The 18,455-nt window shown below is 41.3% G+C and overlaps 1 protein-coding gene across 2 annotated transcripts in view; it reads right to left on the reverse strand.

Annotated features, from left to right (window-relative positions):
* The window catches only part of LOC118373468 (2-(3-amino-3-carboxypropyl)histidine synthase subunit 1), a 127,048-nt gene that overhangs the window by 58,735 nt on the left and 49,858 nt on the right, over positions 1–18,455 (reverse strand). For both annotated transcript variants that reach the window (XM_052520073.1, XM_052520075.1), the window contains exons 4-5: positions 17,095–17,216; positions 372–526 (exon numbers count right to left, since the gene is read on the reverse strand). In XM_052520073.1, the coding sequence (XP_052376033.1) occupies positions 372–526; positions 17,095–17,216 (277 nt within the window). The remainder of the gene's footprint in view (positions 1–371; positions 527–17,094; positions 17,217–18,455) is intronic.

Genomic DNA, 18,455 nt, shown 5'->3' on the forward strand with positions numbered 1-18,455 from the left:
GGCTACCCGAAATGTTTGACACAAGTTAAACAATTGAAAGGCAATGCTACCGAATACTAATTGAGTGCATGTAAACTTCTGACCCACTGGGAATGTGATGAAAGAAATAAAAGCTGAAATAGATCACTCTCTCTACTATTATTCTGACATTTCACATTCTTAAAATAAATTGGTGATCCTAACTGACCTAAGACGGAATTTTTACGAGGATTAAATGTCAGGAATTGTGAAAAACGGAGTTTAAATGTATTTGGCTAAGGTGTATGTAAACTTTAGACTTAAACTGTTGACAGAAATCATGTAGGCTTATATACATGTACACATAAAGACACAAACAGACCCCACACACAAAGAGGCACGTACACACACACCTGCAGTGCAGCCACAAACTGGATAGTGCTGACAAGTGCCAGAGAGTGTCCAGGGGGGAAGTTGAACTTGACCGTGTCCAGAAAGTGTGCGTTGTCCATCTGGATATCAACAAACACGTACAGCATCTTAATGCCTGCTGTGGAGTCTATAGGGACTACAGGGAGACAGACAGGGTTAGGATTAATCATTGAATATGTTATGTTAGTTTTATACCATGGACATGGAGTACTCCTCATATAGCTAGCATTAAACTACAGTCACACACTCACTTTTGCAATAGAGCTGAAACCCTTTCCATGTGAATGAGCCGGCACATACACACGATGTTGGGCGCTGATGCAAATACCTCAGTTATTTTAGGAAGGAGAGGGACACATGCAATTACTATTCATTTCACAGGCCATTTACGCCGGGCCCGCCTGGGCTTAGGAAAGCCAGAGACTTAGGGACAGGGGGGAGCGGGATGGAGGATGTGGGAGAGAGGGCCGAGGGAGATGGGGGGCAAAGGGCACGGATAAAGAGAGTAGCACCATCTTTGGTTTTGATCATGGTAATTACAGTTCTTCGTGTTACATGCAATTTACATTTACAAATCTTGAGCAAAGGACATTTATGCTGTGATTAAGTAAATGGGCCATTGCCATTTAAACGTTGAAACATTTGTAATGTAGCTCATTTGATGCTGCAGACGTATGAATAAGAGATAAACGCGGAGAAGGCTCAACAGGGAGAGAGGGATGGAAGATCACAACACTTTACTAGTAGATAGTTTGTGGTTTGATAGATAGAAGCAGAAATGAAGAGGAGACACAAAACAGCTACATATCACAATATTATTTTGGACGATATTATATTTATACTTTGACTCCCAAGTACCGAAATGTAAAAAAATAAAACATATAAATAAAACAATTCTAAAAAAAGAAGAACAATAATACATTTGCTAGGTTGCGCTAATTGTCTGGACCTGTGCCAAAACGCTGGTATAATTCATCCTCTTGCTTGTCCTCCATCTTATTTGAAATCGTGAGTCAACATTTTTTAGCACTTTGATTTCCATGGGTGATAAAAACACATTTTCTCATGGTCTCTCGCCTCTCTGCAGCAGACATACACTGAGTATACCAAACATTAGGACAGTTAGTTACACCCCCCTTTGCCCTCAGAACAGCCTCAATTCATCGGGGCATGGACTCAACAAGGTGTCGAAAGCGTTCCACAGGGATGCAGGCCCATGTCGACTTGTGTTAAGTTGGCTGGATGTCCTCTGGGTGGTGGACCATACTTGATGCACATGGGAAACTGTTGAGTGTGAAAACCCCAGCAGCGTTGCAGTTCTTGACACAAACCAGTGCTCCTGGAACCTACTACCACACCCCCTTCAAAGGCACTTACATTTTTTGTCTTGCCTATTCAGCCTCTGAATGGCACACATACACAATCCATGTCTCAATTGTCTCATGGCTTAAAAATCCTTATTTAACCCGTCTCCTCCCCTTCATCTACACTGATTGCAGGGGATTTAACAAGTGACATCAATAAGGGATCATAACTTTCACCTGGATTCACCTGGTCAGTCTGTCATGGAAAGAGCAGATGTTCTTAATGTTTTGTACACTCAGTGTAGAGTGAGCAATATGTTTGGAACATCACATCGTAATAAAATCTAACCGCAATTAATCTAATCGTGAGAATCACAATACATATCGGCACCTAAGTATCGTGATAATAATGTATCGTGAGGTCCCTGGTTATTTCCAGTCCTACTAGCTAAAGAAGTGGGCTGGAAGAAAACACATTGTCATTCAATTTTGGGTGGGATAGGGAGAGGTAATGTACTGTATATATTAAAATACAGGGGTAATGGGAGAAAGAGAGGATTTGGAATTGTCAATTACCAGGCATCAGGAGTGATAAATGGGTAGCAGTATCAGGAAGGAAGGACAGAGAGAGATGGATAGTAAGAAACAGGTCTAAGTGGGAGGCAGAGAGAAGTTACAAATACCAGGTGGTTGGAATGGGGAGATGTTGTGGAACTGGGGACAGACAAGGAGTAAAGACTACACTTGCCCAGCTAGGCAGGCAGACAGACAGCAGACAGACAGGCAGGGACGAGACAGACAGACAGCAGGCAGGGAGGAGACAGACAGACAGCAGTCCGGCATGTAGACAGAGACAGCAGGCAGAAAGGGAGACAGCGGGCAGACAAGACAGACAGACAAGAGGGAGAGGGAATAACAGGCGGCTGGGCTGAGGAGATGATGGGCTGTGGCGGTGGTAAGTGACTAAGGGAACACTGAATGAAGTCCCCATGTCTCCAAGCAAAGCAGACAGACATAGGCATACAGCTGCAGCATGTTTACAGGTGCTCCCAAAAACAAAGGGCACAGCAGTGGGATCGATCCATTCTCTGATCACATTAGCACGGCTTTCTGAGAGCACCTAGTCACTGCAATGACAGCCACTGCCAATGAGACAGCCCCAACTCACTCTCTTTCATTTCCTCCTCCTTTCTCTTTAACACATTCTCCATTTCTATTACTCACTCCCATACACTCCTTCAAATCACTCACTCACTTATTTTCTCACTCATACAAACACTCAATAAGACATGAGAACATGCCACACATATACACACACACCAATGCATGCACACGCAGATGCACACAAAGCCACAGCAGGTGGGACAGAGAGAAACAAGTCTGAATGAAAGATGACCGGTAGCAATAGGAAAAATATGAAAAATAGATGGAGAGAGAGAGATAGGAGGGAGACAGCATTTTCATGTGTCAGTCAAGGAGGGCAGAGTGTCTTTCATCTCCTGCAGGTGACTGACACCTTTAGTTGTGTTGCTGATGAAGCCTCAACACTTCCACTTCATGTGATGCTGACTGCTGTCAGTCAACCACAGCTATAGAGACCTCCTCCACTCCTCACAGAACAGAGAGAACGCAGACCGTCCGCCAAGGTTGGGTCAATTCCATTTCAATTCAGTCAGTTCAGGGAGGACTGCCAAATACTCATTGATAATGATTGGCCGTTTAGATTCTTGGAATTTGAATTTCAACCATCGTGTTTCAAGTACAGGTTCATTTGTTCCCTTCACATGACATGTGAATTATATGATTAATACATACAGTGCCTTCAGAAAGTATTCATATCCCTTGACTTATTCCACATCTACACACAATACACCATAATGACAAAGGGAAAACAGTTTTTTTAAATGCTTCCTCTAAATACCTTGTTTTAAATGAAGATATGTATTTCTCACCCTTCCTGTAGGGTCGTGATAAGTCCATTTGCTGTCATCCAGTGGACACGTTGCTCAATTGCCCTCAGCTATGTTTAGACTGGTGTTGTTCATGTTTTGCTGTGTTCTAGTGTACTATGGAATATATTACTTTCTTATTTTTGCTCTCCCAGTCATATCTAATTACAACTACCTTTTAGTCTTCTGATATTTCTAGCTTGGAGTTGTATTTTTATGATAACTTAGCTACAGTATTTCACCCTTTAATGTGTATAGTATTTCTTATTAGGTGTGTCCAATCAATTTTGTAACCACTCCCTCTTCAAATTAGGGCTAATTGGAAAAGCTGTATTCTTTTTTTGTACTCCCTGACGAAGGCCATGCAGCCGAAACTCGTTAGTTTAGTAGTTATAGTAGTTTCTATTGAACATGCCATACTAATAAAGGTATTGTAATTAATTATATGAAGAGTGCCTTGGTCCTCCTTTCCTTTTTGATTTTCGTTTTTTTTTTTACAAATGTTTGCAAATGTATTGAAAATGAAAAACATTAATAATTCATTTACATAGCTATTCACACCCGATACCTGTTAGACATGTTTGAATCACCTTCTGCAGCGATTACAGCCGGAAGTCTTTCTGGGTAAGTCTCGAAGAGCTTTGCATTGTACAATATTGGCACATTCATCTGTTTATTATTTTTTATTCTTCAAGCTCTGTCAAGTTGGTTGTTGATTATTGCTAGAAGTAATTTTTAAACCTTGCCATACATTTTCAAGCCAATTTAAGTCAAAACTGTAACTAGGCAACTTGGGAACATTCAATGTCGTCTTGGTAAGCAACTCCAGTGTATATTTGGCCTTGTGTTTTAGGTTATTGTCCTGCTGAAAGGTGAATTCATCTCCCTGTGTCTGGTAGAAAGCAGACTGAACCCAGTTTTCCTCCAGGAATTTGCCTGTGCTTAGCGCTATTCCGTGTATTTTAATCTCCCCAAAACTCCCAAGTTCTTGACATTTATAAGAATACCCATAACAGGATGCAGCCACCACCATATTGAAAATATGAAGTGTGGTACTCAGTGATGTGTTGTGTTCACCCCAAACATTATGCTTTGCATTAAGGTCATTAAGTTAATTTCTTTGCCACATTTTTTTCAGTTTTACTTTAGTGCCTTATCGCAAACCGGATTCATGTTTTGGAACATTTGTATTCTGTACAGACCTTCTTTTCACTCTGTCATTTAGGTTAGTATTGTGGAGTAACTACAATGTTGTTGATCCATCCTCAGTTTCCCCCTATCACAGCCATTCAACTCTAACTGTTTTAATGTCACCATTGGCCTCAAGGTGAAATCCCTGAGCGGTTTCTTTCTTCTCCTGCAACTGAGTTAGGAAGGACGCCTGTATGTTTGTAGTGACTGGATGTATTGATATATCCTCCAAAGTGTAATGAATAACTTCACCGTCAAATTAATATTCAATGTCTGCTTTATTACCCATCTACCTATAGGTGCCCTTCATTGCGAGGCATTGGAAAACATCCCTGATCTTTGTGTTTGAATCTGTGTTTGAAATTCACTGCTCGATTGAGGGAACTTACAGATAATTGTACGTGTGGGATTTAGAGATGAGGTAGTCATTCAAAAATCATGTTAAACACTATTATTGCACACAGAGTGAGTCCATGCGACTTATTATGTGACTTGTTAAGCACATTTTTACCACTGAACTTGATATGGTATTGGTCCTGATGCCCACCAACTTCATAGATCATTTAATTTTTTTAATACAGCATTTGGACTATAGTGATGAGGGGGGAAAAATTAAATACAGTTACATATCGGGATATTACTTTTGACGATATACAGTATCGTTTTGACAATATCGCCATATTATTTTTGCGCTAGTCTACCTGCACCAAAAATTAGCTTGTTCTCTATCTTATTAAATAGGGAGCCAATTGTGACTCGTTTCAGGACACGAGGCGTATGTCGCACGTCTCTACTTCACAGGAGAGCCCTTTGAATGTAAACTTTTTTTTAAATCAAAATTATTTTTGATGTTGTTGCAGAAATGCCTTCTGGAACATGTGGACTTAAATGTGCCTGAATAACAAATGTGTATGCAATCTGTAAATACAAAAAAATTGTTAAATTATCAGCCTAGTTGGTTTAGGCATGATTGAGATAATGAGTGGGCTGGACATGCCCGAGAGATGAGTTCGGATTGGTCTGCCACGCTTCTGTCTATTTGAGCTGGTCAGTATGTGTAGATAAGTCTGTCTAAAGCAGCTATTAAAAATATATATATATTGTGTAGTAGAACTGCATTAAGTGTTGCTCTCCACTTTCTGGAGGACCGCATTTTGAAATCAGTGGAATTACAGTATGACAGCTAAGGAGATGGAGAAAACACTTTTGTCTCCGGATAACATCTTCAAACTAAGGGCAACCATGGCATCCGTGACAGAGAGGGAGAAGCGCCCAGAAATGTAAAGTAAACTCACCCCATTCCGTACAAATGTGCGCAACCGCGACATTCAAACGAGGCTGCAAAGAAAACTAATGGGACTGTAGCGACTGTGTTGACATCAAAGTCTGGGGTATGAACTACGTTTCTATTCAAGCGTTGATCAACATGGTAATGGCTCTATAGTATTGGAGAAAAGTTGAAAAAAACTGACCCTCCGTTACATCGTGACGTGTCATGCCGTAACGTACAGCTCGCATAAAGCAACTATTTCTGTTTTACAATCTCTCCACCAGGTGTAGCAGTTCTCTCATCGTTTAAAAACAAGAAATGGACAGTGACGGGGTAAGGGGGGATACCAAGTCATTTTTTGCGTCATCACTGCAAGTGATCATGACTCTCAAAAGCCACTGTCAACTTCTGAAGATCACTTTAGCACCGCCCTAAAAACCTGATTCAAACCTTCAAATAGGTATGTAATTACACATTATATAATGTATATAGTGCTTTACTTACATTTTAGAGGCGATAAGGTGATAAGTTGGAAAGATCGAGTGAAAAAAGCTGTTTCCCCACACGACATCTCTCCTTCTCACTATCACTCATTAGTTTCGCTTCCCCACCCGCCATTTTTAAAAAGACCCGACGGAGCTCATTGCCTTCTTGAATCATGCAGAAACGGGGAGCGTGGAGGTCTCGTCATGGATTTTGTTGGAAAGGGGAGAAATTGTGCTTTACAATGGTATTGACATTACAGTTGATCTGGAAGTACTACGTTTTTTGGGTGCTGAAATGAGGTAAATTGTACGGACCAAGGCGGTGTACAAAAGTGAGTGAGTTTACGTTATACAGTTAAGAAAGCTACCTACATTTTCAGACATTACACATTTCTAGTTTAGTCAAAAAGTCGTTTTCATTTCAAGTTAAAAGTACACTGTTAGCTAGCTAGCTAACGTTAGCTGGCTCGCTAGCTAACATTGTGTATGATCTGTGTAGTAATATTCTTATCTCAGAGCCATTTGCTTTGATAGTTATAGCCTAATGTTAGCTAGCTAACATTGAACCTGGTTGGTCAGCTACCTGAGTCAAAAGTCGTTTTCATTTCAAGCTTAAAAAACTGTACTGGCTACGTTTAGCTAACATTGTGAAAAAACCTATGATCCCAGTAGCTCTACCGCTAACATTGAACCTGGTTGGTCAGCTACCTGCAGATTCATGCAGAGCAGTAACATCATGAGTTGGGATTATGGTTCATTGTTTAGCTAGCTAGCTACATGCCTTACAGAAATACTCCACTATGCAAGTATCCATTTCAATAGAATGTTCATGAATTCATTGCGACACCACCGCTGTTGATAGACGTAGCTGGGAAATTCGCTCTGGCAATCTAGTCCGACTCTCGTCTTGAGTGCATAATGATGCATATTTCTGTTTATGAACATGTATACAAATACCACAATGAGAATTAAGCCTAGTAATCAGCTAGCATACAATAAGTTATACTCATTGTTCTTATCTTTCTATATTTTAGTTTGACTAATTTCAGTCACTATTACCGTACCTACGAAGCGGTGGCAATAAATCCTCCTTCAACACAGTAGTTGTACTGAGTTTATCTATCTGCTAAGCTTAAGAAGGGGAATCTTTTGCGAGGGCTGAATAAAACAACTCCAATATGCACGTATCCATTTCAATAGAATGTTCATGATGTCACTGCGACATGACAGCTGTTCATAGACATAGCTGGTAAAGAGCGCAGAATAACTGACAAATTTACAAATGCTCAACATCTGTTGAATATGGCCATTGGCAAAAAAATCATAAATTGTTGCCAGTAGCACAGTTGCAGTCACCAAGGCTTTGGATAAGATAAAAACAGCCTAACCACTACAGACGTTGGTTCGATCCGAGGCTGTGTTGCAGCCGGCTGCGACCGACCGACCCATAAGGCGGCGTACAATTGGCCAAGCATTGTCTGGATTAGGGGAGGGTTTGGCCGGCTGCGCTGTCCTTGTCCCATCGCGCTCTAGCGACTCCTGTGGAGGGCCGGGCGCAATGCATGCTGACACGGTCGCCAGGTGTATGGCGTTTCCTCCGATACATTGGTGCGGCTGGCTTCCAGGATAAGCGAGCATTGTTTCAAGAAGCAGTGAGGCTTGGCGGGGTCGTGTTTTGGAGGATGCACGGCTCTTGACCTTCGCCTCTCCCGAGACCGTACAGCTGGTGCAGCGATGGGACAAGACCGTAACTAGCAATTGGATATCACAAAAATTGAGGAGAAAAAGCCTAACCAGCTCTGCTAAGGCGAGTAAAATGGTCATGATCTGTGTTCAATACAGGAGGAAAACAAACTGTAGCTTGCTTTCTGGTCACGCACCTCTATGTAACAGTACACTACAAGTGACCCTTGTTCCGAACAGGGCTACTTCTTCATTACACAAAGGAAAAAACCTCAACCAATTTCTAAAGACTGGTGACATCCAGTGGAAGCGGTAGGAACTGCAAGAAGGTCCCTTAGAAATCTGGATTCCCAATGAAAACCCATTGAAAAGAGAGTGACTTCAACAACAACAAAAAATCTGAATGGTTTGTCCTCGAGGTTTCGCCTGCTAAATAGGTTCTGTTATACTCACAAACATGATTCAAACAGTTTTAGAAACTTCAGAATGTTTTCTATCCAAATCTACTAGTAATATCCATATCTTATCTTCTGGGGATGAGTAGTAGGCAGTTGAATTTGGGCATGCATTTGATCCGGATGTGAAAATACTGCCCCCTGTCACCAAGCAAGAGATGGGTGTGGCTAAGGCTTAAGAGAGTGTGAACGATGCTGAATGGGTGTAGACAAAGAAGAGCTCTCCAGTAGGTACCAAAACATTCAAAGGTCAAGTTCTCAAAAGTGGGGTTACAAGTTTATCAACTTTCAAAGCAGAATTACTTTCCCATTGTTCCTGAACTGTAGTGTATGATATACAATTTTCTAGCCCTGAGTATCTACTTTTATCCAATGTAAAACACATTTAAATGTTTGCTACATAAGACCGAATTGAGCCGGTCTGTCAGAATTTGACATGAGCACTTTTATGTACATGTCTAATCAAGCAGCAGGTAGCCTAGTCGTTAGAGCGTTGGACTAGTAACCGAAAGGTTGCAAGATCGAATACCCCAGCTGACAAGATAAAAATCTGTCGGTCTGCCCCTGAACAAGGCAGTTGTTCGTAGACTGTCATTGAAAAGAAGAACTTGTTCTTAACTGACTAGCAAGGTTAAAATTGTAAAAAATATATAGTTTTCTCATGGCTACCTCTGGTCAGAAATACAGTGTAGACATTGTAAATGACTATTGTAGCTAAAAACGGATGATTTTTAATGGAATATCTACATAGGCGTACAGAGGCCCATTATCAGCAACCATCTCTTCTGTGTTCCAATGGCACGTTGTGTTAGTTCATCCAAGTTTATCGTTTTAAGAGGCTAATTGATCATTAGAAAAGCCTTTTGCAATTCTGATTGAAGAAGCAATAAAACTGGACTAGTTTAGACTAGTTGAGTATTTGGAGCATCAGCATTTGTGGGTTCGATTACAGGCTCAAAATGGCCAGAAACAAAGATCTTTCTTCTCAAACTTGTCAGTCTATTATTTTTCTGAGAAATGAAGGCTATTCCATGCGATAAATTGCCAAGAAACTGAAGATCTCATACAACGCTGTGTACTACTCCCTTCACGCAAATTGTCTCTAACCAGAATAAAAAGAGGAGTGGGAAGCCCCAGAGCACAACTGAGCAAAAGGACAAGTATATTAGAGTGTCTAGTTTGCGAAACAGATGCCTCACAAGTCCTCAACTGACAGCTTCATTAAATAGTACCCTCAACGTCAACAGTGAAGAGGCGATTGTGGGATGCTGGCCTTCTAGACATATTCTCTTGTATGCAAGTGCAGAACACAGAGAGTGGGTGTTGTGTGTCTGTTGGTTGGTTAGAGAGTATGTATTGTTTGCTTGTTGGTTTGTTAAAGCAGTCAGCTGGTGTATTAGATTAATATTCTTGTGGTCAGGTGTGGTATTTGGGAGAGTGAGCCTTGTTCAACTCGTTCTGCCAAGGAGATTTCACAAATATCGATTCAGCATTTCCTGCTATATTGTGCTGCAGACAGGATTGAGAGCAGCACAGGGAATGAAGGGTCCTTAAGATCTGAACAGGCTTTTCAAAGGACAGCCCTAATGCATGTTTTCCATTGATCGTCTGAGTAAATGTGCTGCTGTCCAGCCTCTAAAGGTCTGACAGGCCTTACAAAGCTGCAGCTAAGCACACATACTGAGCTATTGAGTACTACCCAGAGTCAGGCACTTATAGTACAAAACCTACATTCTGTATGTGCTGCTGGTATTGATCTTGCTGTTTTATAACATGGCTGGAGGCCATGGTGTCTGTCTATCATACTTATGCCGTGTGTGTGTGTGTGTGTGTGTGTGTGTGTGTGTGTGTGTGTGTGTGTGTGTGTGTGTGTGTGTGTGTGTGTGTGTGTGTGTGTGTGTGTGTGTGTGTGTGTGTGTGTGTGTGTTTTTTTTCTTAAATAACAGTTGAACAGTTTTTTACATACATTTGATTTTGGAAGTTAACATAAACTTAGGTTGGAGTCATTAAAACTCGTTGAACCTACTTTGGTGAGAAAAGCGCAAATCAATCCCAGAACAGCAGCAAAGGAAGATGAAGATGCTGGAGGAAAAACAGGTAAAAAAGTATCTATATCCACAGTAAAACGAGTCCTATATCGACATAACCTGAAAGGCCACTCAGCATGGAAGAAGCCAATGATCCAAAACCGCCATAAAAAAGCTAGACTACGGTTTACAACTGCATATGGGGACAAAGATCGCACTTTTGGAGAAATGTCCTTTGGTCTGATGAAACAAAAATAGAACTGTTTGGTCATAATGACTATTGTTTGGAGGAAAAAGGGGGATGCTGGCAAGCCGAAGAAGACCATCCCAACCGTGAAGCACGGTGGTGGCACCGTGGGGGTGCTTTGCTGCAGGAGGGACCGGTGCACCTCACAAAATAGATGGCATCATGAGGGATGAAAATTATGTGGATATATTGAAGCAACATCTCAAGACATCAGAGTCAGGAAGTTAAAGCTTGGTCACAAATGGGACTTCTAAATGGTCAATGACCCCAAGCACACTTCCAAAGTTGTGGCAATATAGCTTAAGGACAACAAAGTCAAGGTATTGGAGTGGCCATCACAAAGCCCTGACCTCAATCCTATAGAACATTTGTGGGCAGAACTGAAAAAGTGCATGCGAGCAAGGAGGCCTACCAAGCTGACTCAGTTACAACAGCTCTGTCAGGAGGAATGGGTCAAAATTCACCCAACTTATTGTGGGAAGCTCGTGGAAGGCTACCCGAAATGTTGGACCCAAGTTAAACAATTTAAAGGCAATGCTACCAAATACTAATTGAGTGTATGTAAACTTCTCACCCACTGGGAATGTGATGAAATAAATAAAAGCTAAAATAAATCATTCTCTCTACTATTATTCTGACATTTAACATTCTTAAAATAAGTGGTGATCCTAACTGACCTAAGACAGGGAATGTATACTAAGATTAAATGTCAATAATTTGTTAAAAACTGAGTTTAAATGTATTTGGCTATGGTGTATGTAAACTTCCGACTTCAACTGTGCACGCACGCACGCACGCACGCACACACCATACCATACCATACCATACCATACACACACACACAGTACCAGTCAAAAGTTGACACACCTACTCATTTCAAGGGTTTTTCTTTATTTTTACTATTTTGTACATTGTAGAATAATAGTGATGACATCAAAATTATGAAATAACATATATTGAATTATGTTGTAAGGAAAAAAGTGTTCAACAAAACTAAATATATTTGAGATTCTTCAAAGTAGCCACCCTTTCCTTTGATGACGGCTCTGCACACTTGGCATTCTCTCAACCAGCACCACCTGAAATGCTTGTCCAACAGTCTTGAAGGAGTTCACACATATGCTGAACATATGCTGCTTTCCTTCACTCTGCTGTCTAAATCATCACAAACCATCTCAATTGGATTGAGGTCAGGTGATTGTGGAGGCCAGGTCATCTGATGTAGCATCCCATCACTCTCCTTATTGGTCAAATAGCCCTTACACAGCATGGTGGTGTTTTGGGTCATTGTCCTGTTGAAAAACAAATGACAGCCCCACTAAGTGAAAACGTGATGATCGCTGCAGAGTACTGTGGTAGCCATGCTGGTTAAGTGTGCCATGAATTCTAAATAAATCACTGACAGTGTCACCAGCAAAGCACCCCCACACCACCTCCTCCATGCTTCACGGTGGGAACCACACACCTACTCTGCGTCTCACAAAGACATGGCAGTTGGAACCAAAAATATCACATTTGTACTCTTCAGGCCAAAAGGACAGATTTCCACCAGTCTAATGTCCATTGCTTGTGTTTCTTGGCCCAAGCAAGTCTCTTCTTCTTATTGGTGACCTTTAGTCGTGGTTTCTTTGCAACAATTCGACCATGCAGTCTCCTCTGAAAGGTTGATGTTGAGATGTGTCTGTTACTTGAACTCTGTGAAGCATTTATTTGGGCTGGTAACACCAATGAACTGATCCTCTGCAGAGGTAACTTTTGGTCTTCCATTCCTGTGGCGGTCCTCATGAGAGACAGTTTCATCATAGCGCTTGATGGTTTTTGTGTATGCACTTGAAGAAACTTTCAAAGATCTTGACATTTTCCAGATTGACTGACCTTCATGTCTTCAAATGATGATGGACTGTTGTTTCTCTTTGATTATTTGAGTTGTTCTTTTGCCAAATAGGCCTATCTTCTATATACCAACCCTACCTTGTCACAACACAACTGATTGGCACAAATGCTTTAACCTTTCTAGGGCAGCCGTTCCGCTAGCGGAACCCCTCGACAACATTCCACTGAAAAGGCAGTGCGCAAATTTCAAATATATTTTTTATAAATATGTAACTATCACACATTAACAAGTCCAATATAGCAAATGAAAGATAAACATCTTGTTAATCTACCCATCATTTCCGATTTCAAAAATGCTTTTTCCCGCGAAAGCACAACATATGATTATGTTAGGTCATAGCCAAGTCAAAAAAACACAGCCATTTTTCCAGCCAAAGATAGTAGGAATGACAAAAAGCTTAAATATAGATCAAAGGAATCACTAACCTTTGATGACCTTCATCAGATGACACTCATAGGACTTCATGTTACACAATACATGTATGTTTTGTTCGGTAAATTTCATATTTATATCCAAAAATCGGAGTTTACATTGGCGTGCTATGTTCAGTAGTTTCAAAACATCCTGTGATTTTGCAGAGAGCCACATCAATTTACAGAAATACTCATAATAAACATTGATAAACGGTATAAGTGTTATTCACAGAATTAAATATATACTTCTCCTTAATGCAACCGCTGTGTCAGATTTCAAAAAAACTTTAACGTGAAAGCAAACCATGCAATAATCTGAGTACGGTGCTCCGACGACAAATCAAGCCAAATTGATATCCGCCAGGTTGGAGTCAACAGAAGTCAGAAATAGCATTATAAATATTCATTTACCTTGGATGATCTTCATCAGAATGCACTCCCGGGAATCCCAGTTCCACAATAAAGGTTTGTTTTGTTCAATAATGTCCATAATTTATGTCCAAATTGATGTTAGCGCGTTCAGCCCAGTAATCCAACTTCATGACGCACGAGCAGACAAAGTCCAAAAGCTCCATTACAGTCCATAGAAACATGTCAAACGATGTATAGAATCAATCTTTAGGATGTTTTTAACATAAATCTTCAATAGTATTGCAACCGGAGAATTCCTTTGTCTTCAGAAAAGCAATGGAGCGGGAACGTGCGAGACTGAGCTCGTGGCTGCTGGAGACCTCTGACTCATTCCCCTCTCATTCGCTCCCACATCACAGTAGAGCATCAAAAAAGGTTCAAACGACTGTTGACATCTTGTGGAAGCCTTAGGAAGTGCAAGATGACCCCACATACACTGTGTATTCGATAGGGCAAGAGTCGAAAAACTACAAACCTCAGATTTCCCACTTCATGGTTGGATTTTTTCCCAGGTTTTTGCCTGCCATAAGAGGTCTGTTATACTCACAGACATCATTCAAACAGTTTTAGAAACGTCAGAGTGTTTTCTATCCAAATCTACTAATTATATGCATATTCTAGCTTTTATGGCAGAGTAGCAGGCAGTTTAATTTGGGCATGCTTTTCATCCAAAATTCCCAATGCTGGCCCCGAACCCTAGAGAAGTTAATTGAAATTCATTCCAGGTGACAAGTGTACAAAGCTGTCATCAAGATAAAGGGTGGCTACTTTGAAGAATCTCAAATAGAAAATATGTTTTCATTTGTTTAACACTTTTTTGGTTACTATATGAATCCATATGTGTTAGAAAATACTACAAATAAAGAAAAACCCTTTAATGACTAGGTGTGTCCAAACCTGTGACTGGTACTGTATCCCACCAGTAGAATATATACCGTTAATCTGCGTCATTTGTTTACATACATTTCTGTTAATGCATGTATTAATTACAGTCATTTACCGTTCTCATTCTTGGAGTGGAAACGTTATTTGGAGAGTTCACAACCTGCTACATTTTTGAGAAACAAGCTATGGTTTATTTCATAAGCAAAATTTACGAGATTTGTCCATTTTTTCATTGTTCGTTGTTTGGAGTGGTCCATGTGAGCAATAAACATGAGTCTGGTTTCTCTGTCCTGATAATGTTGAGGGAGCAAGCGCACCTGAACACTCATAGAAGTAAGTACCTGGTCTGCTGCATGGAAATGAATGAAAGTGTTGTTTTTTTCCCATCCATAGCAAATGTAATATATTAAAGGTATAGATCCTCACAGTAAACTAGTTGATAAATATTTCCAATAATCTCCCATCCTCAATGTGAAAGCACAATGGAAGTTATAGGCCTACTGCTGCATTGGCCTATAGGCTATGAGTTTCATGCGCTCATTTCTTTAGGAGCTAATGGATCACAGTGTATCAATGTGTCCATATGGCAGAGGCTGTTGATTTTGCATTAGTTGACGTAACTTTGATATTTTTTATCATTTTAATTCAGAATTTTATGATTAACTACGTGACAATTATTTTGAGAAACAAAAACGTTTTGAATTGCATCCATGTTTCAATGGTGGGATTTTGCCTACTTTGAAACAGGGTAAAAGACATGCCTCCATAATATGAAATAAACATTTAGGTTTCAAACAATGAAGTAAGTTTTCAAAATGCATACATACTGCCTCCAGCTCACATTGTAAAGTGGTGGGTGACGTGTTGATAGCCTGTTTCCTGCACTTGACTGGTGAATGGGAGGCACGATTCAATTTCCAGTTGAGAAATCAAAATAGTATATATTTTTAATAGTGCACAAAACTGTTTTTAACATGCAATTGCATTTAGAATTGTTGTGCAATGGGCGCCTCCCTAGTGGCACAGTGCTCTAAGGTACTGCACCGCAGTGCTATCTGTGGTCTGCACCGCAGTGTTATCTGTGGTCTAAGTCACTGCACCGCAGTGTTAGCTGTGGTCTAAGGCACTGCACTGCAGTGTTAGCTGTGGTCTAAGTCACTGCATCGCAGTGTTAGCTGTGGTCTAAGGCACTGCACCGCAGTGTTAGCTGTGCCTCTAGAGATCCTGGTTCAAGTCCAGGCTCTGTCGCAGCCGGCCACGACCGGGAGACCTATGGGGCGGCGCACAATTGGCTCAGCGTCATCCAGGTTAGGGGAGGGTTTGGCCGGCAGGGATGTTCTTGTCCCATCATGCTCAAGCGACTCCTGTGGCGGGCCAGGTGCTTCCTCCGACACATTGGTGCAGCTGGCTTCCAGGGTTAAGCGGGCATTGTGTCAAGAAGCAGTGCACCTTGGCTGGATTGTGTTGTGTTTTGGAGGACGCACGGCTCTCGACTTTCGCCTCTCCCAAGTCTGTACGGGAGTTGCAGCGATGGGTCAAGACTGTAACTACAAATTGGATACCACGAAATCAGGGAGAAAAATGGAGAAAAAATAAATACAAATAAAACATTTGTTGTGTAATGAATGGGTTTATAAAAACATGTTTTCTTCCGGCAGCAACCAGCTGAGGATCTGCAGGAGAAATCCAGCTCAACATAGTCTCTGTGTGCGGTGATAGTTGTGTTGAATAAATAAGATACATGACTAACGAAAATACACACAGGCCAATTTAATTCTGCTAATTAACCTATAGACTGATAAGCCTGACAGTCAAATGTATTTCCATCAATGAATAATAAGCATTATTAAGCAATGGTGTTTTTTCCCCCAGGTCAATTAACAGCTTTTCATTTGGGGGGGGCTAACGGAAACCCTGGAGTGTGCATTTATGTTTGCGTATGCTTTAGGGATGGGATTCGATTACTAATGAGTAGATGCCTTGTGTCTGTGAGTCGTGTGTGTGTGTGTGTGTGTGTGTGTGTGTGTGTGTGTGTGTGTGTGTGTGTGTGTGTGTGTGTGTGTGTGTTTGTGTGTGTTTCTGTATGTGTGTGTGTTTCTGTGTGTGTGTTTGTTTCTGTCTGTGTGTGTGTGTGTTTTTGTCTGTGTGTGTGTGTGTGTTTCTGTCTGTGTGTGTGTGTGTTTCTGTCTGTGTGTGTGTGTGTGTGTGTGTGTGTGTGTGTGTGTGTGTGTGTGTGTGTGTGTGTTTCTGTCCGTGTGTGTGTTTCTGTCCGTGTGTGTGTGTGTGTTTGTTTCTGTCTGTGTGTGTGTGTGTGTTTGTTTCTGTCTGTGTGTGTGTTTGTTTCTGTCTGTGTGTGTGTGTTTGTTTCTGTCTGTGTGTGTGTGTTTGTTTCTGTCTGTGTGTGTTTGTTTCTGTCTGCCGGTCTGTCTGTCTGTCTGTCTGTCTGTATGTATGTATGTATGTATGTATGTCTGAGAGAGCGAGACTCACTGAGGCAGCTGTGGCCGTAGTGCACCATGAAGTCTGCCCCCAGGGCCCGAGCCGTGAAGTCATCCACGCAGCAGGCTCCGTACGTCACATCACCCATCACAATGGTGTCTGCCTCTGTGAACCTGGGACAGTCACACACACACACACACACCATGATGAAAACCACTCCTCTGACCGCACATGAGCACAAACTGAACTGTCCCCGTCATTCAACACACACAGCTCAGTCTATTAGCCCCACTGACCTCCCCCTCTCCCGATGGTTACCATGGCGAGTGATACCCCACCTGGCTCCGAGCATCCTGATAGGGTCAGCAGGCTCAATCCCCAGTCTCAGCATGTTACCATGTACGGGCTGTCTCGGACTAGGACAAGTCATTAAGTATATCAATCCCCAGTCTCACCATGCATTGGCTGTCTCCGACTGGGACAAGTCATTAAGTAGATCAATCCCCAGTCTCACCTTGCACTGGCTGTCTCTGACTAGGACAAGTCATTAAGTAGATCAATCCCCAGTCTCAGCATGTTACCATGTACTTACTGGCTGCTTCTGAGTGGGACAAGTCAAGTAGAGGGACTAGGAGCGACTCATATGAGTCATACCACTCAGATATTGCTTTTCCATCCCTTTATGATTGACATGCCAAACATCAATAGGGCCTATAGAGCAGTCAGGTTGGTTGGTTGGTGGTCCCTGAACTAGAGCTCGACCGATTATGATTTTTCAACGCCAATCGATATCGATTATTGGAGGACCAAAAAAGCCAATACCGATTAAAATCAGCCAATTTTTTACATATTTTTTTTATTTGTAATAATGACAATTACAACAATACTGAATTAACACTTATTTTAACTTAATATAAAACATCAATAAAATCAATTTATCCGCAAATAATGAAACATGTTCAATTTGGTTTAAATAATGCAAAAACAGTGTTGGAGAAGAAAGTAATATGTGCCATGTAAAATATGTGCCATGTAAAAAAGCTAACGTTTAAGTTCCTTGCTCAGAACATATGAAAGTTGGTGGTTCCTTTTAACATGAGACTTCAATATTCCAAGGTAAGAGGTTTTAGGTTGTAGTTATAGTATTTATAGGACTATTTCTCTCTATACCATTTGTATTTCATATACCTTTTACTATTGGATGTTCTTATAGGCACTATAGTATGGCCAGTGTAATAGTATAGCTTCCATCCCCCTCCTCGCCCCTACCTGGGCTCGAACCAGGAACACATCGACAACAGCCACACTCGAAGCATCGTTACCCATCGCTCCACAAAAGCAGCGGCTCTTGCAGCGCAAGGGGAATAACTACTTCAAATCTAAAAGCAAATGACGTTTGAAACAGTATTAGA

This window comes from Oncorhynchus keta, chromosome 1 (genome assembly GCF_023373465.1).
Source record: "Oncorhynchus keta strain PuntledgeMale-10-30-2019 chromosome 1, Oket_V2, whole genome shotgun sequence".
In the NCBI taxonomy this organism is placed as follows: Eukaryota; Metazoa; Chordata; class Actinopteri; order Salmoniformes; family Salmonidae; genus Oncorhynchus; species Oncorhynchus keta.